The sequence below is a fragment of the Myotis yumanensis genome, unplaced genomic scaffold (assembly GCF_028538775.1).
Source record: "Myotis yumanensis isolate MYYU_CA2020_CCGP unplaced genomic scaffold, mMyoYum1.0.hap1 SCAF_2, whole genome shotgun sequence".
In the NCBI taxonomy this organism is placed as follows: domain Eukaryota; kingdom Metazoa; phylum Chordata; class Mammalia; order Chiroptera; family Vespertilionidae; genus Myotis; species Myotis yumanensis.
In genome coordinates this window covers 106,566,658-106,593,540 of record NW_027223753.1, presented here as the reverse complement: position 1 = coordinate 106,593,540, position 26,883 = coordinate 106,566,658, and the positions used below count along the sequence as shown (strand labels likewise).

The 26,883-nt window shown below is 37.5% G+C and overlaps 1 protein-coding gene across 3 annotated transcripts in view; it reads left to right on the top strand.

Moving 5' to 3' along the window:
• PLOD2 (procollagen-lysine,2-oxoglutarate 5-dioxygenase 2) overlaps positions 1 to 26,212 on the top strand; it is a 289,789-nt gene extending 263,577 nt beyond the window's left edge. For 2 of the 3 annotated variants that reach the window (XM_070405928.1, XM_070405926.1), the window contains 8 exons: positions 1,658 to 1,799; positions 2,910 to 2,972; positions 4,570 to 4,683; positions 18,299 to 18,364; positions 19,820 to 19,924; positions 21,482 to 21,628; positions 21,738 to 21,863; positions 24,816 to 26,212. In XM_070405928.1, the coding sequence (XP_070262029.1) occupies positions 1,658 to 1,799; positions 2,910 to 2,972; positions 4,570 to 4,683; positions 18,299 to 18,364; positions 19,820 to 19,924; positions 21,482 to 21,628; positions 21,738 to 21,863; positions 24,816 to 24,971 (919 nt within the window). In that variant the 3' untranslated portion in view covers positions 24,972 to 26,212. The remainder of the gene's footprint in view (positions 1 to 1,657; positions 1,800 to 2,909; positions 2,973 to 4,569; positions 4,684 to 18,298; positions 18,365 to 19,819; positions 19,925 to 21,481; positions 21,629 to 21,737; positions 21,864 to 24,815) is intronic. The other variant, XM_070405927.1, reaches the window with a different exon arrangement.
• The last annotated feature ends 671 nt before the right edge of the window (positions 26,213 to 26,883 follow it).

The following is a 26,883-nucleotide window of genomic DNA, read 5'->3' as shown; positions in this document are numbered from 1 at the left end:
GGAAACACCTTCTGTACAACAGAATATTATATTCTAACTGTAACAACTGAGGGGTGACAGTCAAAATGCCAAACATATATCAGCCTTAAAATAAAGTTTCTCTAGGGAGGGTAGTGGTTTATCTCATAACAATGTAATTTATAGCAAATTAGAGGCCTGGTGCATGAAATTCATTCAGGGGTGGGGATGGTTGTCCCTCAGCCTGGCCTGCACCCTCTACAATCTGGGACCCCTCGGGGGATGTCCAACTGCCGGTTTAGGCCTGGTCCCTTCTGTGTTCAGTTTTTAAACATTAGTCCAGGCCTAAACCGGCAGTTGGACATCCCTCTCACAATCCAGGACTGCTGGATCCTAACTGCTTCCTTGCCTGCCAGCCTGATCTCCCCCTAACCACTCCACTGCCAGCCTGATTGATGCCTAACTGCTCCCCTGCTGGCCTGTTAGCCCCTAACTACCCTCCCCTGACAGCCCCATCACCTCCAATTGCCCTCCCCTGCTGGCTTGATCACCCACAGCTGCCCTCCCCTGCCAGCCTGATCACCCACAACTGCCCTCCCCTTCTGTGACCCACCTTCTCTATGCAAGGCAGTGGAGACGCCGGGACCGGCCTCCTCTGCACCGCGAAGAGCCGCAGGACCCCCCAGGCCTCACTGTGCGGAGCGGCCACTAGGCCCCACCTCCACTGTGTTTTCGGCCATCTTGTGGCAGCCATCTTGTGATGACATCTTGCAAGTCGCACGAGGGCGTTACGCCACCTAGGCTTTTATTATATAGGATAATCTCATATATAGAATGTCCCCAAAAAATGTAAACACACTTTGCATAATTATAAAGGCAGAGTTTGTACTTCAATTTCGTTTTTAAACTTCCAGTAGCATTTTAGGATGAATTTCCTTTGTTTAAAGCTTAGTCTGGATGAAAAGAAAGAAACATCGATTGAACTATCAGCTGTTAAAGTGTGTGTACATGTTTTGGGGACATACTGTATAAATATCATGTATGGATATGTGTGTGTGTGTGTGTGTGTCAAATGGCATTAAGTATATTTGTATTTGCATGTAATTTGATTCAATAATCTTTTTAAATATATTTTATTGATTTTTTTACAGAGAGGAAGGGAGAGGGATAGAGAGTTAGAAACATCGATGAGAGAGAAACATCGATCAGCTGCCTCCTGCACACCCGCTACTGGGGATGTGCCTACAACCAAGGTACATGCCCTTGACCAGAACCGAACCTGGGACCCTTGAATCCACAGGTTGACGCTCTATCCACTGAGCCAAACCAGTTAGGGCTTGATTCAATAATTTATCTATATAACTTAAATATATAAGGCATTTACCTTTAAAACAAAAATAAAACTAAGTGCCATAGCCAGTTTGGCTCAGTGGATAGAGCGTCGGCCTGTGGACTGAAGGGTCCCAGGTTCGATTCCGGTCAAGGGCATGTACCTTGGTTGCGGGCACATCCCCTGTAGGGGGTGTGCAGGAGGCGGCTGATCGATGTTTCTCTCTCATCGATGTTTCTGGCTCTCTATCCCTCTTCCTTCCTCTCTGTAAAAAAAATCAATAAAAATATATTTTAAAAAACATATAAAAAAATAAAACTAAGTATTTTATATTTGTGGTATTTTGGAATGTCTTCTCTTTACTTTCAGAGGGATATGGAATGTCCCATACATGGCTAATGTGTACTTAATTAAAGGGAAGACACTTCGATCAGAGATGAATGAAAGGAACTATTTTGTTCGTGATAGACTGGATCCTGACATGGCTCTTTGCCGAAATGCTAGAGAAATGGTAGGGTATATGATGATGGCTTGTTTGGTGTTCTTAGAAGATGGCTTGCTTTCCCAATTGATGTGCTATTTTCTTTTGATGTCCTTTTTCTTTCTAGTTTGTAAATACTAGCCAATTTTTTTGATTCTGTGTTGGGAAATTGGGAACAATTATGGAGACTAATTTGTGAATATTTACCTATGAAATACTTGAAAAATTAGGCTACTGATTAAGCTAACTCATCAGCAACAGTGGGATTCAATAATAAATATGAATTTGTTACAAATCAGCGTAGCATTTTTAAGAATTAATATATACTTTCATTTGTAATTCTGTATTGAAAACTTGATCTCAATAAAATTAATTAGGTAAAGCCTAGGTGAAATGATCATTTACACATTTAAGAACACACTTTTGTTCTGAAAATCAGTGTCCATACTTTATTATCAATATCTCTGTATGTCTTACCACTAAACTGGGAGACGGATTGAGGTATGTAGTATATTTAATCTATGTGAAAAATTAATGATAAATTGCTATTTTAAAAATCTACTTTCATTATATAACTTAAATGACTATATAAAATAATTTGGTTTTCAAAATCTTTTTAAACATATTTATATGGTTTTCTGTTTTAAAAAGGATTTGATTATTGTATTCAAATTTATGTAAGCAAATGTAATTTTGTGAACAATCAAAAAAGTTGGCAAGTAGTTTTTATTAGTTTAATAAGGCATGTGTTGTGTGAATATGTTTGTTTTTTCTACAAACCTGTGTGCATAGTTATTAAATATCCTCAGTATCTATGATTGTAATTTGTGCTCATGTTTGGCTAATTTCACTCAACAGCGCATCCCAGAATGGCCTCTCTTACACATTTTTCTCTTTGTCTTAATTTTATGTCTAGTGGAAATTATACTACTGAATGAGCTTGGATTTATGTTTCACAAGGGGAAAAGGGGGGTTAGAGTTGTTTCTTTGTGTGCTCTAAGCTTTGCTTGTTCTGCATGTTTTCTAAGAGGGGCATTTCAGAATGTCAGCTTTTCATGAAGGGTTGCTATTTTACTACCTGAGACTACATGAGAGAGTGGGTTTGCAGGTCAACTTATCCCATGCTTCTCTTCATTTTAGACTTTACAAAGGGAAAAAGACTCCCCTACTCCGGAAACATTCCAAATGCTCAGCCCCCCAAAGGTGTTATTTTTATTTATTTTTATTTGTTTTTGTTTATTGAATATGGTATATTGTCTAGCAATAAGTTACTTAAAGAGTGTTCTTTCCATTTAGGTTGGTAAATTGTTGGTATTCACTGGTTCTGAATCTACGTATGTGCTTATAAACTTTGTGTATTGGGGGTGGGCATTGTAGGATGTTCAACTCTCAATTCTTTGGGCTGATTTATATTTTATGACTGATGTATTATGATAGATGAGAAAATGAAGCATAAATCCCTTTCATTAGTTTTTGTTTTTTTAAGGGAGAGGAGGTAGAAGTAAGTATAAAGTACATCTTGATAAAAATTAGAATTTGATACTCTTCATGAGTTTTTTATTATTATTAATTAGAGGCCCGGTGCACGAATTTGTGCATGGGTGGGGTCCTTCTGGGTGGCCTGCAGGGATTGGGCGGAAACTTGCAGTCCAATGCCACCTGCAACTCCTACCTGCCCCTCCAGCTCATCCTGGACCCACTGTGCCTGCTGCAGCTCGCGCCCAATCAGTCCCGATTGGGAGAGGCAGCAGCGCTTGCCAGCCATGAGCCCTGCATCTGGCACCCTCCCAAGGGGAGTGGCCTGTGGGATGGGGCTGAAACTGGCTCCCCAAAATAGCCCCGAGTGGTCCAGGATTGCGAAAGAGCGCAGGCCAGGCTAAGGGACCCCACCAGTACACAATCAAGGCCAGGGAGGGACTGTAGGAAGGCCCCAGGGCATGTCCAGCCCATCTTGCTCAGTCCCTATTGGCCGGACCCCAGCAGCAAGCTAACCTACTAGTCAGAGCATCTGCCCCCTGGTGGTCAGTGCACGTCATAGTGACTGGTCGACGGGTCTACTCTCTGCCCCTGGTGGTCAGTGCATGTCATAGTGAGCAGTTGAGCAGCCTTAGCATATCATTAGCATAGTACGCTTTGATTGGTTGTTCTGATGTTCTGCTGTTCGGTCTATTTGAATATTACCCTTTTATTATATATAGGATAACTAACTCTTTTACCATTAAAACAGGTATAAAAAGAAACAATCTTACCTTATTGGTGTTGCCACATTTATTTGGTTTGGCACAAAGATATGAGACTGATTTTTAGCCGCCTTTTTATGTATGAGTAGTTTCTGTGTTCAGTTTTTAAACATTAGGACAATAAAAAAATAAAATAGACTGATGAAAGAATATTGACATTTGAATTCTTGTTTAAAAATGTGATGTCTTCTTTGAAAGGGCAAGAAGCCAAAAGCGATACAGTTAATTGCACATTGTCTCAAGAATAGTTCTGATTTTAAACAGGAATTTTTCCCTGATGTCTATATCTAGGATCAATGAGAAAAGGACCATTCTGCCTCTTCTTTTTTTTTTCAGTTGGGTGGCAGTGCAAACAATTTGTTTTGTGTGGTGTCTGAATTCATAATGAATAAAAAATCATTTAATTTTTAATCATGTACATTTTATATGAAAAATAAAAATGCATGTTCATAAATGAAAATATAAAGGTTAAAATTGATATCTCATATTTTCCTATGGTTAAATATATTTTCTTATACTTTATTCTATGATTGTTAATATTATTATTTTTTGACATATAGGGTGTATTTATGTACATTTCTAATAGACATGAATTTGGAAGACTATTATCAACTGCAAATTACAATACTTCCCATTATAACAATGACCTCTGGCAGATTTTTGAAAATCCTGTGGTATGTATTTCACACTCAACTTTATTTATTACTTGTTTTCCTGTAACTCTAAATGGGTTAAAATAAATTGGGTTAATAATATGAAAATGTGGTAAGAGGCTTTAAATTTTTTTTAAATCATATCAATTTTAAAAAGATGTAATTAATTATATTTTATGTTCTATAGAGTAGATCTAAACCTGCCTAAGAACTTTTTTTATAAAAATATATATTAGGTTTGGGGAAGGAAATTTATTTCTCCAAATTTATTTCTACTTATATATTGAAAAGCACATCAAATTTTTAACCACAACTTGAGAAAAAAAAATGGTTACAAGTAGCTCACATCTGATATTACATTTTGATTTTTAGGAAGAAAAATCAAGCATTAGTTTGAGAAAATAAATTTCATTTTATAATTTTTATTTTTTAACATTTTGTGTAAATTTTTTAAAATTCTTTATTGTTGAAAGTATTGTATACATGTGTCTCCTTTATCTCCCATTGACCTCTCCCCATGTGCTCCCTCCCACAAGCACAGGCCCTCATCCCCTTACTGTCTGTGTCCATTGGTTATGCTTATATGCATACATACAAATCCTTTAATTGATCTATCACCCCCACTCCTATGCTCTCACCTTCCTGCTGCAGTTTGATGGATTGTTCAATGCTTCTATGTCTCTGGATCTATTTTTGTTCATCAGTTTAGGTTGTTCATTATATTCCACAAATGAGTGAGATCATGTGATATTTACCTTTGTCCAACTGGCTTATTTCACTTAGCATAATGCTCTCTAGGTCCATCCATGCTGTTGCAAATGGTAAGAATTCCTTCTTTTTTATAGGAGCATAGTATTCCATTGTGTAGATGTACCACATTTTTTAATTCATTCATCTGCTGATTGACACTTAGGCTGATTCCAAATCTTAGCTATTGTAAACTGTGCCCCTATGAACATAGGGATGCATATATTCTTTCTGATTGATGTTTCTGATTTTTTGGTGTATATTCCTAGAAGTGGAATTGCTGGGTCAAATAGGAGTTCCATTTTTAATTTCTTGAGGAAACTCTGTACTCCTTTCCACAATGGCTGCACCAGTCTGCATGCCCGCCAGCAGTGTACTAGGGTTCATTTTTCTCCACATCCTCGCCACCACTTGTAATGTCTTTTTTTTTTAATTCTTTATAGTTTAAAGTATTACAAATGTCTCCTTTTCCCCCCATTGACCTCTCCCCAGCTATTCCCAACACCCAGCACATGCCCTAACACCCCCTACTGTCTGTGTCCATGGGTTATACTTATATGCATGCGTACAAATCCTTTGGTTGCTCTCTTATCCCCCCATCCCCTGCCTTCTCTCTGAGGTTGGACAGTCTGTTTCATGCTTCTATGTCTCTGGATCTATTTTTGTTCATCAGTTTAGGTTGTTCATTATATTCCACAAATGAGTAAGATCATATGATATTTATCATTCTCTGACTGGCTTATTTCACTTAGCATAATGCTCTCCAGGTCCATCTAAGCAGTTGCATTCCTACCAGCAGTGCACAAGGGTTCCTTTTTCTCCGCATCCTCACCAGCACTTGTCATTTGTTAATTTGTTGATGATAGCCAATAAAGAGTGTACTTCATTGTTATTTTGATTTTCATCTCTCGGATGATTAGTGACTTTAAGCATGTTTTCATATGTCTCTTGGACTACTGTATGTCTTCTTTTGAAAAGTGTCTATTTAGGTCCTTCGCCCATTTTTTGATTGGATTGTTTATCTTCCTTTTGTAGGAGTTCCCTGTAAATTTTGGAGATTAAACCCTTATCAGAGATAACATTGTCAAATATGTTCTCCCATGCAGTGGGCTTTCTTGTTGTTTTGTTGATGATTTCTTTTGCAGTAGTCCATTTGTTTATTTTCTCCTTAGTTTCCATTGTTCTAGGAGCTGTATCAGTAAAGATATTGCTATGAGAGATGTCTGCTATTTTGCTGCCTATGGATTCTTCTAAGAATTTTATGGTTTCCCATCTTAGGTTGAAGTCCTTTATCCATTTTGAGTTTATTTTTGTGAATGGTGTAAGTTGGTGGTCTAGTTTCAGTTTTTTGCATGTATCTGCCCAATTTTCCCAACACAATTTATTGAAGAGACTTTGACTCCATTGTATGCTCTTGCCTACTTCGTCAAATATTAATTGAGCATAATGGCTTGGGTCAATTCCTGGATTCTCTGTTCTGTTCCATTGGTTTATATGTCTGTTTTTGTGCCAGTACCAGGCAGTTTTGAGAACAGTGACTTTATAATATAACTTGATATCTGGTATTGTGATCCCTCCAACTTTATTCTTCTTTCTTAGGATGGCTGAGGCTATTCGGGGTCTTTTTTTTATTCTTTACACATTTTTGGAGAGTTTGTCCTAGGTCTGTGAAATTTGCTGTTGGTATTTTAATGGGGATTGCATTGAATCTATAGATTGCTTTGGGTAGTATGGACATTTTAATGATGTTGATTCTACCAATCCATGAACACAGTATATTCTCCCACTTGTTAATATCTTCCTCTATCTCTTTTTTCAACATCCTGTAGTTTTCTGAGTACAGGTCTTTTTCTTCCTTAGGTAGGTTTATTTCCCTGGTATCTTAATTTTTTTGTTGCAATTTTTTTGGTCAATGGGATTTTGTTTTTAGTTTCTCTTTCTGTGAGTTCTTTATTGGTGTATGAAAATGCCATAGATTTCTGTGAGTTAATTTTGTATGGTGCTATATTGCCAAATTCAGTTATTAAATCTGGTAGTTTTTTGATGGAGTATTTATGGTTTTCTATGTACAATATCATGTGATCTGTGAATAATGACAGTTTTATTTCTTCTTTTTCCAACTTAGTTACCATTTATTTCTTCTTATTATCTGATCACTATGGCTAGCACTTCCAATACTATGTCGAACAGGATTGGTGTCTTGTTCCTGTTCTTAGGGGAAATGGTTTTAGTTTTTGCCCATTGAGTAATCATACTGTAGGTTTGTGATATAAGGCTTTTATTATGTTGAGGTATGATCCCTCTATTCCTACTTTGCTGAGAGTTTTTATCACAAAAGAGTGTTGGATTTTCTCAAATGCTTTTTCTGCCTCAATTGATATGATTATGTGGCTTTTGTCTTTCAATTTGTTTATGTGATGTATCACATTTATTGATTTGCAGACAATGTACCAGCCTTGCATTCCTGGAGTAAATCCCACTTAGTCCTGGTATATGATCTTTTTAATGTTTTGCTAGAATATTGTTGAGAATTTTAGCATCTGTGTTCATCAGGGATATTGGCCTGTAATTCTCTTTCTTTTTAGTGTCTTTATCTGGTTTTGTAATTAGGGTAATACTAGCTTCATAGAAAGAGCTTGGAATTGTGCCTTTTTCTTGAATTTTTTGAAATAGTTTAAGGAGGATAGGTATTAATTCTTCTTTGAAAGTTTGGTAAAACCGCCCCCATGAAGTTGTCTGGACCAGGGCTTTTGTTTGCTGGAAGTTTTTTTATTACTCAATTTCATCAGTTGTTATCAGCCTATTCAGGTTTTCTTGTTCTTCCTAATTGAGTTTTGGAGGATTATATTTTTCTAGGAATTTGTCCATTTCATCCAGTTTGTTGGAAAAAAGTTGTTTGCAGTATTTTTTAGAATCCTTTGTTGGATCAGATGTTACTTCAGCTCTTTCATTTCTGATTTTGTTTATTTGGGTCCTTTCTCTTTGTTTCTTGGTAAACCTGGCTAGAGATTGATTAATCTTGTTTATCCTTCCAAAGCACTGGCTCTTGTTTCTATTGATCTTTTAATATTTTTTTTTTTTGGTCTCTATGTCATTTATTGCCACTCTGATCTTTATTATTTCCTTCCTTCTACTTACTCTGGGCTTTTCTTGTTGCTCTCTTTCTAGTTATTTAAATTGTAAGATTAGATAACTTATTGCCAGTTTTTCTTGTTTTTTTGTTTGTTTGTTTGTGTTTTTTGTTTTTTGTTTGTTTGTTTGTTTGTTTATTTGTTTAGCTAGTGCTATGAACTTCCCTTTCAGGACTGCTTTCACTGTGTCCCATTGATTTTGGATTGTTGTGTTTTCATTTTCATTTGTTTTTTGAAATTTTTCCATTTCTTCTTTGATCTCTTTGGTAACCCATTCATTGTTTAATAGCATGCTATTTAGCCTCCATGTGTTTGATTGTTTTTATTGTAGTTCATATCTAATTTCATGCCATTCTAATATGAGACGATGCTTGATGTGATTTCAATCTTCTTGAATTTGTAGAAACTTAACCTGTGTCCTAATATGTGGTCTTCTTTGAAAATGTTCCATATGCACTTGATAAAGATGTATATTCCATAGCTTTGGGGTGAAATGTTCTGAAGTTGTTAATTAATTCCATCTGATCTAGTGAGTCATTTAGGGTTGCTGTTTCTTTGCTGATTTTTTGTCTAGAGGATTTGTCCAGTGATGTCAATGGGGTATTAAAATCCCCTACTATGATTGTATCGCTGTAGATCTCTGCCTTGATATCTTGCAGAAGTTTTTTTTTTAATGTATTTTGGTACTCCTGTGTTGTGTGCATATATATTTACCAGAGTTATATACTCTTGTTGTATTGATCCCTTTAGTAGTATGAAGTGGCTTTCCTTATCTCTTGTTATGGCCTGCACTTTGAGGTCTATTTTGTCAGATACAAAATATTGCTACCCCAGCTTCTTTTTTCATTTCCATTTGCCTGAAAAAAAAAATTCCATCCTTTCACTTTCAGTCTGTGTGAGTACTTTGTTCAGAGGTGGATCTTTTATAGACAACAAATATATGTGTCATGTTTTCTTATCCATTCAGCTACCCTGTATCTTTTGATTGGAGCATTTAACCCATTTACATTTAAGGTTATTATTGATAGGTACTGTTTGTTGCCATTTTTATTCCTTATGCCTGTGTTCCTTCTTCCCTTTCTATTTCTTCTTTTTATAGCAGTCCCTTTAGCATCTTTTGCAGTGCTGGTTTGGTGGTAATAAACTTCTTTAGCCTTTTTTTGTCTGTGAAGGTCCCGATTTCATCTTTAATTTTGAATGATAGACTTGCTGGATTGAGTATTCTTGGATTTAGTCCCTTGCTTTTCATCACTTTGTATACTTCATTCCATTCCCTTCTGGCATGATGTGTTTCTATTGAGAAATAAGTTTATAGTCTAAAGGGAGATCCCATGTAGATAACTTTCTGTCTCTCTCTGGCAGCCTTTAAAATTCTTACTTTGTCATTGATGTTTGCCAATTTAATTATGATGTGTTTTGGTGTCAATCTCTTTGGGTTCATCTTGTTTGGGACTCTGTGTGCTTTTTTGGACTTGTGTGACATTTTTCTTCCCCAAACCAGGGAAGTTTTCTGTCATTATTTCTTTTTTTTTTTTTAATCCTGTGACACCAAAAGGAAATAATTGACTAGTGGAAATAATTTTAACGAATTATATAATATCCTTTATTACATGTGCCTATCACTCATTTAAGTTAGTGGTTAAACTGATTTTTTAAAGTATAATTGATATGTTAAGAAAAGCAGAAAAATTATATAAAATGCTCAGTTAAAACTAAAGAAGCCAGAAGGAGAGGGTAGGAAATATAAAGTAACAAAGAATAAATGTAACTAAGGGAGAATAGTTAGAAATGTGGTAGATATTAGTCCTTTAAATTTAAATATTAGATAAAGGAATAGTTGCAAATATATTCAGACCAATGAGACATCTAAAAACCAGTAAAATATACAGAATATATAGTCACCATAGGATAACATCTGTATGGTTTTGGAGACTTAGAAATCTAATTACAAATTAAATCATATAATTATGCAATGAATATAATGATATAAAAATTCACCTTAGGGAACTAAGATAAACAAGGCAGATAGATTGCTTTTCATTGTGGTAGTGACTATACAATTGAGTCACATGAAATAAGTTGAAATAATGAACCTGAAATAAGTTTTCATTAGGTCTTAATCATTCACTGTTTCAGTTATTATAAAGACAGTTTTATATTAAAAGTCAGCTTCTCAAGTTACCCTTAATAATTTTCAATATGTAAAATCCTTCTTTTTTTTATATATTTTTTTAATTTTTTTAAATTTTTTTTTATTTTTATTTTTTATATATTTTTTTTATTTCTTAAAGCATTACAAAGGGTATTACATATGTCTCCTTTTTTTTCCCCACCCTTGACAATACCCCGGCTTCCCCTACCCCCCAGTGTCTTATGTCCATTGGTTATGCTCATATGCATGCATACAAGTCCGTCAGTTGATCTCTTACCCCCCTCCCTCCTGCCCCCCAACCCTCCCCGGCCTTCCCGCTGCAGTTTGACAATCTGTGTGAGGCAGCTCTGCCTCTGTATCTATTATTGTTCAAAAGTTTATAATGGTCTCTATTATCCATGAATGAGTGAGATCATGTGGTATTTTTCCTTCATTGACTGGCTTATTTCACTTAGCATAATGCTCTCCAGTTCCATCCATGTCGTTGCAAATTGTAAGAGTTCCTTCTTTTTTACAGCAGCATAGTATTCCATTGTGTAGATGTACCACAGTTTTCTAATCCATTCATCTATTGATGGGCACTTAGGCTGTTTCCAGATCTTAGCTATGGTGAATTGTGCTGCTATGAACATATGGGTGCATATATCCTTTCTTATTGGTGTTTCTGGTTTCTTGGGATATATTCCTAGAAGTGGGATCACAGGGTCAAATGGGAGTTCCATTTCCAGTTTTTTGAGGCAACTCCATACTGTCTTCCATAGTGGCTGCACCAGTCTGCATTCCCACCAGCAGTGCACAAGTGTTCCTTTTCCTCCACATCCTCTCCAGCACTTGTCGTTTGTTGGTTTGTTGATGATAGCCATTCTGACAGGTGTGAGATGGTACCTCATTGTTGTTTTGATTTGCATTTCTCAGATGATTAGTGACTTTGAGCATGTTTTCATATGTCTCTTGGCTTTCTGAATGTCCTCTTTTGAAAGGTGTCTATTTAGATCCTTTGCCCATTTTTTGATTGGATTGTTTATCTTCTTTTTGTTAAGTTGTATGAGTTCCCTATAAATTTTGGAGATTAGGCCCTTATCAGATATGACGTTGGCAAATATGTTTTCCCATGCAGTGGGTTTTCTTGTTGTTTTGTTGATGGTTTCTTTTGCTGTGCAGAAGCTTTTTATTTTGATGTAGTCCCATTTGTTCATTTTATCTTTAGTTTCAACTGCTCTAGGAGCTGTATCAGTGAAGAAATTGCTTCGGCATATGTCTGAGATTTTGTTGCCCTTGGATTCTTCTAGAATTTTTATGGTTTCCTGTCGTACATTTAAGTCCTTTATCCATTTTGAGTTCATTCTTGTGTATGGTGTAAGTTGGTGGTCTAGTTTCATTTTCTTGCATATATCTGTCCAATTTTCCCAACACCATTTATTGAAGAGACTATCTTGGCTCCATTGTATGTTCTTGCCTCCTTTGTCAAAAATTAATTGAGCATATTGGTTTGGACCGATTTCTGGGGTCTCTATTCTATTCCATTGATCTATATGTATGTTCTTGTGCCAGTACCAGGCAGTTTTGAGAACAGTGGCTTTGTAATAAAGCTTGATATCTGGTATTGAGATCCCACCTACTTTGTTCTTTCTCAGGATTGCTGCAGCTATTCGGGGTCTGTTTTTATTCCAGATGAATTTTTGGAGAGTTCGTTCTAGATCTGTGAAGTATGCCGTTGGTATTTTAATGGGAAGTGCACTGAATTTATAGATTGCTTTGGGTAGTATGGACATTTTAATGATGTTGATTCTACCAATCCATGAACACGGTATGTTTTTCCATCTGTTTATGTCTTTCTCTATCTCTTTTTTCAATGTCCTGTAGTTTTCTGAGTAGAGGTCTTTTACCTCTTTAGTTAAGTTTATTCCTAGGTAGCTTAATTCTTTTGGTGCGATGGTAAATGGGATTGTTTTTCTAATCTCTCTTTCTGCAAGTTCACTATTGGTGTATAGAAATGCCTCAGATTTCTTGGCATTGTCATTATTTCTTCAAACAGGTTTTCTATTCCTTTATCAGCTTCCTTTCCTTCTGGCACCCCTATTATGCAGATGTTGTTTCATTTCATGTTGTACGAAAGCTCCCTTAGAACTTTCCTCCTGCTTTTTAATTTTTTTCCCAGTTGCTGCTCTACTTGGGTGTTTTTTCTACCTTGTCTCCTAACTCGCTGATTTGTCCTCAGCTTCTTCTAGTCTCCTGTTGAAACCTTCCATTGCGTTCCATTGCAGCTATGTCATTCTTCATTTCCTCTTGATTCTTACAAATGTTGGTGAATTTCTAATCCAGCCATTTGAACATCCTTACAACCATTACTCTGAATTCTTCCTCTGACAAATTGCTTCCATCCATTTCATTTATTTCCTTTTCTGGTGATTTCTCCTTTTCTTTCATCTCCCCATTTTTGGTTGTTCTCTTGTATTTGTTTCTTTGTATTAGACCAAACTGGTATGCCACCCAGATTTTTTCAGTCGCTGTTATGTAGTAGATGTTTTGTGGGACCCAGTGATACAGTCTCTCAGGTCTTCTGGGCTGGGTGTTCCAGGGAGTCCACCTGCCTAAGATATTTGGGTTCTCCTGATGTAGTTGGGTCTTGAATGTTATTGTCCCATTTTTTGGGTGGAGCCTCCTTTCAGGGTGTCTGATTATGCTGTTCACTCTCTACCACATCATGTCAGCCATTGTGAAAGTGCTGACCGAACAGCACAAAATACAATACGACACGACACAAAAGGAACAGAACACGAAGGTACACAAGGCAATTATAACCCCCCAAAAAGTGACCACCAGAAAAAAGAGAATTAGGAAAGAGAAAAGAAAACAAAAAGGATATCGAGAAAAGAAAAAATAAATAAAAATAAACCCAAAAGCTCAAACAGAAAATCTGGAAAGTGGAGTACGGACAGAATCTGTGGAGGCACAGCTTAAGTACAAAAAGGTTAAGGAATTGGATGAATAGGGGAAGGACCATGGATTATTATAGAGGAGGGAGAAAGAGAATGAATGGACAAGAAGAAAAAAAAGTTTTTAAATTTTTATTTATTTATTTGAAAAGGAGAATAGAGGAGAGCGCATATGGCCTGAATTGAAACCAATTAAAAATTAGGAGAAGAAAAGAGCCAGAGAGAAGAAGAAAAAAGAATTGAGTAGTTCAGAGAAATAAAAAAGAAGGGGAAATGAAGTAGGACAGCAGGGAAGATGAAGTTAGCTATATGACTAAGCCAACAGAGACAACTGTAATAATAACACATCAATAAAACAGATAAAGAAGATCAATTTTTAAAAGGGGGTAAAAAGAAAAGAAAGAGAAAAAATAAAATGGGGAAAGTAGAAGAAAAACAAGATGAAAATGGAGAAGCAAGGTAGAAAAAGGTAAAAAAATAATAATAATAAAATTAATTAATTAAAAAGTGAAGTGTCATTCACTTCAGCCGAATTTTAATGCCCTGTGTGGCAGCTTGTTTAGAATCCCACTCTTCTGTGTGCCAATTCTGGGCTTCCTTTTAAGTAGTTAGGTGCTGACCACTGTCAGACACTAATTTTTGGCTTTTTAAAATTATTATTATTGATTCTTTACAGGAAGGGAGAGGGATAGAGAGTTAGAAACATCGATGAGAGAGAAACATTGATCAGCTGCCTCCCACACACCGTCTACTGGGGATGTGCCTGCAACCAAGGTACATATCCTTAACCAGAATCAAACCTGGGACCCTTCAGTCCACAGGCTGACACTCTATCCACTGAGCCAAACCAGTTAGGGCTCTTTTGGCTTTTTGCACCCTGTTGAAGCTCCAAGCAATCCACCACTCACTCTGCTTGTGTCTGTCTCCACAGGCCTTGGCTACAAGCAGGTGGGACCAATCTGTCTGTTTTGCCTGTCTGCCAACTGTCAATCTTAATCACTGATAGGGCTTTAGGAGTGAGTGGTGCTGTTTGGCTTTCTGGGAATCAGATGGATGTTTTTTCCCTGACCCAGATGTACTCCTCCATGAGTGGCCCAAAATATTACTCTGGCCTTGGTTATTCAGAGATCCTTGTATGGAGGCCAGTGGGGTTGGCTAGCAATCTGGAGTTTTTATCAGTCTGGTTCCCAGAATAGTGGGCTGGACCGGCACATCTTCCTATCCAGTCACTGAGGGTTCTTTGGGCCTATTAAAACGTGTAAATTTGGCCTCTGCCTTCTTTCCTTCGTATAACTCAAAATGCAGGCAGGGTGTGGCAGGCTATATTACCTGTTTTGTGGCTACTGGGAGGGGCTAGCTCTTCAGAGAAGAAATGGCCACTTTGGTTTGGAAGCTTTAAGAATGTCCCAATGCAGGAGTCCTGGCCATGTCTCTCTGCCCTATTTCCCTCCTCAGCCTCTCCTCAGACTCCTCAAGTCTGTGCCTCTCTCTCTGCGCAGAAGCCTCAGGTGAGTGTTTGCAATTGAAAAGTCCTATGTTCTGGGTTTAGTGCATAATAGCAAAGACAAAACCAAACCAAAACAACCACTAAACTGCATGTTTCTCTTCCCCCAGCACTGAGCTGCTCAGGCTGCCTCAGCCTTTTGAGGCTGTGGTCTTATGTCCAGATTTGCATGCCAGCAGCAAATCTGTAGCTTTTCTTTTTCACAGTTGGATGTTATGCCTGTTGCCAAGTGGCTTTGATGCACCTCAGCTTCCTCCTCACATTGTTGGTCCACTGGCCAGCTGGCCCTCTTCAGTCCAGATCCCAGTTCCTACTGTTCTCCAGGTGTTCTCTGCCCTTTCTTGTTGTAAATTGTCTCCTCAGCTGTGTCTAACTTGTGAATTCTAGGTTGATGTTCTCTGACTTAGTTGCTTTTCCAGTCTGGCCCCAGGATGAGGTGCATGGCACATCTGCCTATTGGGCCACCATTTTCTATCTCTCCTTGTTTATTTTTTAAAACAATTTGTGAATATATACCAAAGATAGCCAGAGAAAATTTCAGAGTAACTGGATTTAACATATATCGAAAGTCTTAAGTTGGGAAACAATTTCCTTTTAAATTCTAAAATTATTTCTTTCCTGAAAGATTTGAATCTACAGGAGTTAACCTTTTTTTTTTTTTTTTTTTTTGGTCTGTTCTCTTTAGTGAAGTCAGCACATTTATTCAAGGGAAAATACTCTCTTAAAGGATCATCTTTGTAATACTACTATTTAGGGTTTTCCCTTGCCAATAGTAAAAGTCTTAAATTACAAACTCTTAATCCACCTGATCAGAATTCTGTTTTATTTTGAAGGAGTAATTGACAACCAGGACTAGGAAATTTAATGGTCTCTGAATACTCTGTTGAATAAAAAATAAATATCTTTAAAAGTATTTTCACCAATTGATGTCTCTCTCACATCTATGTTCTCTATCTCTTCTCTCTCTCTCTCTCTCTCTCTCTCTCCTTCCCTCCTCCTTCCCTTCCACTTTCTCTAAAAATCAATGGAAAAAATATCCTCAGGTGAGGATTAATAAAACATAAATCTATATATATATAAAAGCCTAAGTGACCAAATGACCAGTCGACCGGTCGCTATGACATGCACTGACCACCAGGGGGCAGACGCTCAATGCAGGAGCTTCCCCCCTGGTGGTTAATGTGCTCCCACAGTGGGAGCGCCGCTCAGCTGACCGATTGGCACCAAACGCAGGGCTCACAGCTGGCGAGCGCCGCTTTGGCAGCAGTGCGAGCCTCTCCTGATCGGGATTGACTGGGCATGAGCCTGCAGCAGGCACAGCAGGGTCAGGATGAGCAGGAGCAGCAGGCAGCGTTGGACTGCCAATTTCAGCCTGATACCTGCAGGCCACCTGCCTATGGGGATCAGGCCTAAACCGGCAGTCCAACATCCCCCGAGGGGTCCCAGATTGTGAGAGGGTGCAGGCCAGGCAGAGGAACCCCACTGGTGCACGAATCCATGCACCGGGCCTCTAGTAGATAAATAAAGGAAAGCATCTCCAGTCCATTTAGCTGCACATTTTCATGGACTTAAGAAGAAGCTTTTTTAATGGTGAGGGTGGAATTACATATTTTACTTTAGTGCTAAATTTCTTGTTATTTTGAAAAAGAGTATTATTTGATTTCTTAGGTAATGTTAGCTTCCTGAAAAAATATTCCAAATTATGTACTGAAATGTAGATGTTTGTGTAAAAATTCAAATCTTTGGAGACTATGCAATGATATCACCAGTGAGTTGGAATAGCTTTTCTTTCTATGGCTTTACTTTGTTGTTTTCTTTGGAAATTCACCATATAGATATACCTTGTAGGGGATATGCATAGCAACATATTTAATGATTTTCCCATTATCAGAACTTATAAGAAATTAGTAAGTTCACAGTTTGTTCAATGATATTTGAAAGGTGGTCTAAATAAAAAATTAATGTAAAGTTTTAGGGGCTTTTTTCTTTAATTTCAGTAATGATACATAGGAAAGAATACAGAAGGATTCTGAAATGTTATGAATGATTATTTACTTCTAATTTTTCCCCATATTTTGAAATCCAAAAACTAATCATTGTTAGAGGGAGTAATGAGATAATATAGTAATTTGATCCTTATATACTGTAAATGAAATTTATTAAAGAATTTAAAGATAGTTTTGGTTCTCAATATCAGAAATATCTTAGATACATATAAGCAGAGATATGTTAAACTAAGAATGTACATAAATTATCTGAATCCTTTGAAATCTGGCCTCAAAAAGTATATTTCAGACAAATATTTTTGGAACATGTTTTGATTTGAATTATTTTATATCTGTACCTCAGTTCTTTCCTGTCACTTTCCTATATTTGTACTTTATAAAGAGAAACTTAAGAATTTTGTTAGACTGCCTAAATACATTTAAGAAGAGATCTTTTTAAATAATAACTCACTCCATATTTTAATATATACTCTCTAAATAATTGGGGTTTTAAATGAAACACTTGACCCAGGGAAAGGATTTCCTAGCTGATATTGACAAAAATTGAGGTATTTCAGTGTGTGCTTTATGTGTCAGAGATTGGTCAAAGAGGAGAATTGGTTCATGAATTAACATCAAGAAAATCTATTTTTACTATATCTTAAATTTAGTAACTTAAGGAAGTGAATGTGTTATGAACCCTATGATCATTCTTTGACAGATATTAAAAACTGCAGTGAAGGAAGAAATTTTGAATACATTTTTAAAATTGAAATTATTTTAAAGTAATTCACTATGTAAGTAATACTCAAATTGACTAATGTGTTAATATTTACTAATATTTGTTGATAGGATTTTCTATTGTTCACTTTTAAACACATATTTATCTACCCTGTGTAGATGCATAGGATGTAGTATACAAATCTAATCACTGTAATATTTTTCACATTTTTAAATTCTGAGATATAAGCTTCATAAACCAAAATTTTTCATTTCATAGAAATATATATGATCATACATAGAATCAGGCAAATATTGAAAAACATAAACTGTGGTTTCGGTGGTCTAAAACACAGTCATCTATAAGTTGAGTAATTTCTAAAATGGATATACTTTATATTGTTTATTCAAGTATTTGTAAAGGTATTTGCTTTAATCTGTGCAATTGATTTTTTTTGTAGGACTGGAAGGAAAAGTATATAAACCATGATTATTCAAAGATTTTCACTGAAAATATAGTTGAACAGGTTTGTATTAATAATTATTATGATATGTAGAACTTTTTGCTATATTTTCCAGAAGGGCATATTATTACTACAATACTGCTTTAGTGGGGGATGTTTTGAAAGTGCAGTAATTACTCTTTAGGTAAAATTCATATGGCTTAATTCCCAATTTTATAGCCTTAAGGATCATATAGTTATAAAACTGTAGAATGTGTAGATGAACAAAAATTTTAAGATCATGCATTTTTGTGAAGCATGCTCTCAATGTCATAGCTTTCTTTTTGTTTCATTTTTTCCCTATCACCACTTATCCCCCCTATACCCTCTTCCACCTCCACCGCCCCCCCCACCTCACACCCCGCCCCCCGGAATCACCACACTGTTGTGTGTGTCCATAAGTTAATGTTGTAGCCTTCCCAAACCACAAAAAATAAGGAGCCATTGACATATCTTTCATGAAAGTTTACCTTTGAAAGAAATTAGGCTCCAAGAATCTCTTAGAGATGTCTTTTACAAAATGAGCTCTGTTTTAGATTAGTAGTATTCCAAACTATTGCTAATACCTTATTTTAGAGAATATAAGAAATCTTTGATTCTGAGTTATCTTTTTATTTTGTATACTATGAGAAAGAAAAATAAAATACTGCCAATTAAACTATGACACAATGTTTTCTGGTCATTTAGAATGTTTTTATTTTATACGTATTGAAAGAGTTATTTTATAATTAATTATTAAGGAATATATGTTATATGTTCTAGTGCACTGTATACATAGTAACTTTTCATTTCTGTCACAAATTGTAGCATAAATCATTTTAAAAGACATTTTAAAGGGCAACTCAGTTCAGCAAATGCAACACCAACTAAATACATGTATACAAAGGACACACAGACGTGCATATGTACTCACACAGGTGACGGCAGGATGAATGTTTTACTAAGCGCCGGGGCATTAAAACTACATCACAGTGGCTGCTTGGCTTTGACTTTAAGACACATTTTATTTTACTGATGTTAAAATGTAAAAAAAAAAAGTCTTCTAAGTGTTAAAAATCCCCAAAACTAGTATTGTTTATAATAGTAATGTCAAAAATGTGGGACAGACCTCCTAAAAAGGACATCTAAGTGAGAAAATATTGAATATTCTGCCCTATTAGTTTTAAAATGCTAGTTATTAGTTAAAAGACACAGAATGTACCCTAACCAGTTTGGCTCAGTGGATCGAGCATCAGCCTGCGGACTCAAGGGTCCCAGGTTCGATTCCAGTCAAGGGCATGTACCTTGGTTGCGGGCACATCCCCAGTAGGGAGTGTGCAGGAGGCAGCTGATCGATGTTTCCAACTCTCTATCCCTCTCCCTTCCTCTCTGTAAAAAATCAGTAAAATATATTTTTAAAAAGACACAGAATGTTATTCTCTTAATGGTGATGCCATGCTTTATGAGAAAGAAAAATAAAGCGTTCTCTCAATGTCATAGCCTTGTCCAGATGTCTTTTGGTTTCCCATATTTTCTGAAAAAGCCTGTGATGAGTTGGTGGAAGAAATGGAGCATTATGGCCAGTGGTCTGGAGGGAAACATCACGTAAGTTGTAATTTCACACAGAAAACTGAAATGTGTATGTGGGGTTGGGGGAAGGGTAGATATTTAGAGAATTTAGGGTGGATTTGTCCTTTTTGTTGTACATCTCTGAATAGACCTGAATAGTAGGTTAGCCAAGGCTGTCAGGAGAGCTGTGTTTAAGTCTAATTCTGCCATTACCTAATGAGTGTTTAACATTTGATCTCTCTGGGCCTCAGTTTCTCATTTATGCATGTAATTACACTGGCTAGTCCCTAAGGATCATGTCCCAGGCTGGAGATGGTGAGGTAATGTATATCTTTACTGTGTGATGTTGCTCTTGAGGCCACTTTTTATTCTCTGCATTTTTACAGTGAGCTATAGTGAAAAATACTAAGACTAAGTTTATCTGGTTGATTATCAAAGCTTTTTTGTATAAAATTTAAGAAGGAATCTAAATGCCTTCAGTGTAAGTCAGTTTTTTATTTACATTCAGTGTCAAGGACTTGGCAGGAAGTCTCGCTGTCAGTGGTTCAATGTATTTCTTTTCCTCTGAGAGTCCTCACATGCCAGCTCATTCCCAATACCAAGAAATTTAAGTGGAATACTCTTGAATATTACCGCCTCTGTTAAATTACATCAGTTAGCTGATCAGGGATACAGAAGTTCAAAGAATGATGAAGAACTTGAAGTCAGCAAGTTGCAGGCAGGATAATGAAAACCTGTCATAGAAAGACTGGGTGCCACAAAGTAGAAGTAAGAAAACAAAGCAGGGAAAGCTTGTTTCTATGGTAGGTAATCCAACAAATTTACATCCATCAAGCAGCTAAGACTGCCTGAAGGGTCACTGTATAAAACTCATTCTTTAGGAGGCTTGGAAGGGCTTTGGAAATTAATTTTATTTACTTTATAGTCAGCTCTTAAATACACATTTGTAAAAATAATCTAAATGGAGCCACTTTAAAATGGAGTTGAAGCTGCCATCCCAGAATCTTGCATATCTTCTTCCTCAAATCTTTGGAATGTTAAAAGAGCAAAATAACCTAGACCCAAGAGCAGCATTGCATCCCAAACCACTGTGTGCAAAGATTACAAGAAAGAAGATGCCATGACTACCTGGACCGAAATTAAAAACATTGTTTAGCATTAGCATCACCATGCTAGCTTATTTGCACCTATAGAAATGCTTCCTTCTATTGATGTAATTGTTCTCCTTCCCTTTCTCATAAATACCCACTGCTTTTGTTTCTGTCTGAATAGGTGCTTTCTAAATAACTATTCTTTTGAATCTCAAATAAACACTTGTTATCTCTTACTTTGGTCTTTTTATTTTTGGGTTAACGCATTAAATAAGTAGGAAAGGAGTCTACTGAACTCTGTAATGTTTTGCTTCATGGATATATTTGCAAAGCCATTTTACCTAAGTTTTTTTGATAGTCTTGCAGTTAAAGCAGATGCTGTGACATAATTAAACTGTTAATTTCTTTATTTATAATGATCTTGGGATTGAAAAAATTCCAAGATAGTATAAATGTGGATTGCTGTGGACCACACTTTATGATGTCATTAATTTGTTTTTAGGATAGCCGTATATCTGGTGGTTATGAAAATGTCCCAACTGATGATATCCACATGAAGCAAATTGATCTGGAGAATGTTTGGCTTCATTTTATCCGGGAGTTTATTGCACCAGTTACACTGAAGGTCTTTGCAGGCTATTATACAAAGGTAGTTATTCTCCCATTCCTCCTGCCTACCTCTTACCAGTTTTTACACACATATGCTATTTTATGTTTTTATTGCTAAGCAAATCCATTCATTTACTTTGCCTTTTTAGGGATTTGCATTATTGAATTTTGTGGTAAAATACTCCCCTGACAGACAGCGTTCTCTTCGCCCTCATCACGATGCTTCTACATTTACCATCAACATTGCACTCAATAATGTGGGAGAAGATTTTCAGGTAATTATGGGTTTTATTTTTTACATTCCTCAGTCATTACAAAAAGGCCTTAAACCCTTCCCCCTTTTTTTTACTTTTCTTCTTATATGGCATAATTTGAATTTTGCCAATCTATATATACTAGTCTATATATATAAAAGCCCAGTGACCGTTACAGTGAAATGACCAGCATGACCAGTTGACTAGTCCCTATGATGCACACTGACCACCAGGGGACAGACGCTTAACTCAGGAGCTGCCCCCTGGTAGTCAGTGTGCTCCCACAGGGGGAGTGCTGATCAGCCAGAAGCTGGGCTCATGGCTGATGAGCACAGCTGCAGCAGCGGGAGCCTCTCCTGACTCGGGCAGTACTACCAAGTGGCGGCAGCAGGCACAGCGGCTGGGATGAGCGTGAGCTGCATGGCACCTGGCCTGGTTCGGGCTCCTAAACCTGCAGTCAGACATCCCCGGAGGAGTCCCAGATTGCAAGGGTCTCAAGTACTTGGGTGCTATGGGCGCTCCTGTAGAGCAAGTGGTTACCATGGACAGGTTCCATGTAAGTCCAATTTCAGCCTGTTTTTTTTCTTAACTAGTCAAACATATGAACTTACAGTGCAGCCCCTCTCAGAGCGGGCAGAAGCAGCCAGGACATTGGAGGGCCGGTGTCTGGAGAAGGGGCATAGGAAGGAGTTTTGAGTGCATGGCTACATGGGGGTTTGGGATAGTATTGGAATCTCTTTCTCTGTAAACAAAAGAGAAAAGATAGGAACCACTGTTTTGGTGGCTACACATGTCTCCCCCTTGAGCAGTGCAGCAGGCTTGCTCACTGCAAACATGACACTCACTCTGTGCACAAGTGCAGAGGAGGCATGCCCCACACTGCCTCAGGAGTCTCTTCAGTGGGTCTCTTCCTTGGGAGAGCAGGGGTTTTTTGGTGTGAATTGCATGAGATCTGAATTTAGAAGTGGAAGGCAGCACCCCAGGACTGAGTTCCAGAGGGAGACTGCCCCGGTTACCTTCGAGCAAAGGCACCATTCTTGACATTGGGCATGTGTTCACTAAACTGCGTGGCCCACAGATCTGTGCCAGTACCCGGGCGTAGTGAGTGGAGGAGAAAAAGGAGGGTGGGCCCGCAGGGCCACTCGCCTCCAGGTCTGAGTGTTGGCTGCAGCTGGGAGGTGGCCGGGAGCAGTGCCTTGGAATTGAGGGAGAGACTTTGAGGGCTTCGGAAGCCCGGAAGTGAGCCCTGGGGTTCGGGAGTTTGGGATAGTGCAGAGGTCAAAGGAGGACATATAAGCAGCCCCCAGTGCAGCAGCACCCAGTCCAAAGTGTGTGTGAGGGAGGTGGGAGGGTGGGGCAAGGGTCTGGGAGGGCCCCTGGACTGCCCGTAGAGGCACAGACATGCAGGTGCAAGTGGGAAGACAGTTTGGCTCTCACTGAGCCCAGTTGCGCTGTTTAACCGTCGTGGCTTCCTGAAGGCTTTTGAAAAACCTTTTTTGGGGGAGGCTTTTCTTTGCCCCCCAGCAGCTGCAGAATCCCCCCCCCCGGAGAGCCGCCCAATCTCTCCCCACACCCAGTCGAATTGAGCTACCTGGGAGGGTGAGGAAATGAAATGGGGTGAGTATCAAGTGTGCAGTCCCCCTGACCTTCCCTTCCCAGGATAATGCTGTGCTCCCTAACCTCCCATGCGCCAAGAGATAAATGTGGATTCGCAAAGAGGCAGGCCCCCTCAGGAGCTTCCGCCCAAGAGAATAGAGGAGTTACTTCTGAAACCCCTAACCTTTGCTTTAAAGCTATATTCGCTTTCCCTAATACATGTTGCTTGAAGTACAGGATGGTTTGTGTTTAGATGTGCGATAAACGTGGGGAAGCAAGGTTTTGTGTTTTAAAATAAGAGTCTGGAGTCTTTGGGGAGGAGTCTCTCTCTCTCTCTCTCTCTCTCTCTCTCTCTCTCTTTCTTCTTCTTCTTCTCCTTCTTCCTCCTCCTCCTTCTTCTTTTTCTTCTTCTTCTTCTTCTTCTTCTTCTTCTTCTTCTTCTTCTTCTTCTTCTTCTTCTTCTTCTTCTTCTTCTTCTTCTTCTTCTTCTTCTTCTTCTTCTCCTCCTCCTCCTCCTCCTCCTCCTCCTCCTCCTCCTTCTTTCTTCCTCTCTCTCCTTCCTCCCCTCTTCCCTGACCTGGTGAATCTTCACGAAGAAAGTTAGCCCTAGCTCCTCAGAACCCAACCTCGCTGGAGTGGCCTCTGTTTTGTTTTGTTTTTTTCTCTCACAAGGTTTTTTTCTAACCTCTAAACCATCAGTCGGACATTCCCCAAGGGGTCTCGGATTGCAAGTGACTATGTCATAGCTTATAAATGGCTACATCCCACACACAGTTAAACAAGGAAGGTGGCTTCTGCAATATTTGAAAAAGAGATCTGTGGTTATTTAATCCTAATTCATCAGAAGAACCTCCAAACTGTCCACATCCTGTTTATTCTACATGGGAATAAACATGCAATCCTATATATTGGAAACAGTCTCTTAGATTTAAAAACTAAAATCTGGCAAATCTACTCTTAACACTGAAAAAAACAGGATGATGCAGCGATGACATGCATGGACTCTGGCTTGCACATTTTGTGGTCAGCCCTGATTCTGACACTTATAACTGGGTGACAAAGCCAATTACTTAACTTGTCTCTGCTTCAGTTTTTCCACCCATAAGATGGGGAAAATGGCACTACTGCCTCAGAAGGATCATGTTATGTACTACTTTTTATACTCAGGGCAAAAAAAATGTAGCTTATACAACGGCAAGATGCCTTTCACCTGTATGAAAAGTATGGTCACTGGTGCATGAGGCACCCTGGATTGCGAGAGGGCACAGGCCAGGCTGAGGGACACCACCCCCCCACATGAATTTTGTGCACCAGGCCTCTAGTGATAAAATATTAAACATAATAGGATGATACATTTATTTGTTTCATCTCTTTTAGGGAGGTGGATGCAAATTTCTTCGATACAATTGCTCTATTGAATCACCGAGAAAAGGCTGGAGTTTTATGCACCCAGGGAGACTCACGCATCTGCATGAAGGGCTTCCTGTTAAAAATGGAACAAGATACATTGCAGTGTCTTTTATAGATCCCTAAGTTATTAACTTTCCTTTGAATCACTGCTCCTTTTGGAATGGATGACTGGCATGAACATGTTTGAAGTTACTTGAGAAGATGAGAGGAATATTTAAGTAACTTCAACAGAACAACTTCACTTTGGGCCAAACATTTGAAAACCTTATAAAAAAAATTGATATATCATAATGTCTGCTCTGAGCCTTAAAACACAAATTGAAGAAGAAAAGAAAGGAAAAAAATTAAAAGCAAATATTTATTTCTTTGCCTTATTGTCTCTGAGAACAATGACAATTTTTCTGAATATGTGTTTCAGTTGGTAAAATATTCAGGTACAAATGCACAAGTGACAAATGAGACTAGTATTTTCTTATTTAACAACACCTGGGAAGAATTTTATTTATCAACATGTAGATAAGATGGATATAAGTGAAAATTGGCAATTTTTTAAATGTTGAAAAACTGGAATTCTAACTGAATTTTTGTGCAATTGTGTAAGTACTTTTTTGATCACCTGTGAAGGTATGTTTTACAGTACTTCCTGATGGAATATAAAGAACAGTATTGCACAATGTTTGTCCTTAAGAAATTTAGTGCAAAATATAGTAAGTTCCATATCCAGTTGAAAGCCCTTTTGTTTAGATTGTTAGATTTTTTTTTTTACGTTTGTATTAGAAATAAAGTCCTGTGTTCCTTCAGATGATTTTTTTCAAGGTAGATTATAGTATGTAGATATTAGATTTAGAAAAGCAAACCTTTCCATTTCTAAGTATTGACTTAAGATCACTGACTATCCTTAAGTAAAAAAGGTTGTTGTTTTTCAATTCTAGAAAATAATGAAGATTACTTTTTCTTTGAGATGAGTAGCAGCATTTTATGATTTTTAAAAAAGTTTTAAGTACTTGAATTTTATATCAGGAAAATAAGTTAGTGAGCCTTTCTTTTGCTTTTTGCCCCCCTCTTTATTCTCTTTTTAGGGAGAATTATTCACTTTTTTGTCTTCCCAGCATGGTCTCTATTTTATCCTTCTTACTCTTCTTATTAGCTTTTTAAAATCACACTTTGAAATAATTTCCCTCCACAAAAGAATTTGTGCCTTGATTTTCACCATTTCTCTGAGTGAGGTTTAAATATCCTTATTGTAGCTACTGTGTTTAATTTAAAGGCTAACCTTGAGAAGAAGTTTTAAGTCATGGTACCAAAATTCATTTTTCTAACACCATGTGTTAGAAAATTCTGAAAAATAAAATAATTTAAAATAAGTTTCTGTTGTTTTCTTTATTATTGGTGATGTAGCTTAAGAAAATAATTATAATTGAGGAGCCTAAAAGAATATCTGGAGATAATAGACTATGACTTTTCATTTTGCTTGGTACATTTACCGGTATCATAACTTAATGAAAACTCTATTTGCTTTCAAGTGGAATTAATATCTTCAATCTCAAAATGACTAGGGGTTTGATCTAACTTATTTTACAAGTGAGGAAATAGAGATATATATTATTTTATCCATTTTTCTCTATTTTTTATTTTATTGATTTTAGATAGAGAGAAAGGGGGAGAAAAAAAGAGAGACAGAGAAACATTGATTTGTTGTTCCACTCATATATACATTCATTGATTGCCTCTTGTATGTGCCCTGACTGGAGATCAAACCAACAACCTTGGCATATAGGAATGATGCTCTAACCAACTGAGCTACCTGGCCAGGGCTCAATATATATTTATTCAATTGTGTTTTTCAAGTTTCTACTGTAGGCTAGGAACTATTACAAGCATTGAGGATGTGGTGATGAGTAAGATGTTACAATTACTGGGAGATGCTCTTAGAAAATAAGGAAGTTGGGTTCTCCCTCTTTTCTTAGTAGCACTTAATACCTAGAGTAAATTCCTCCTATCCATGAAGTTCATTGAGGAGACATTTTATTAATGA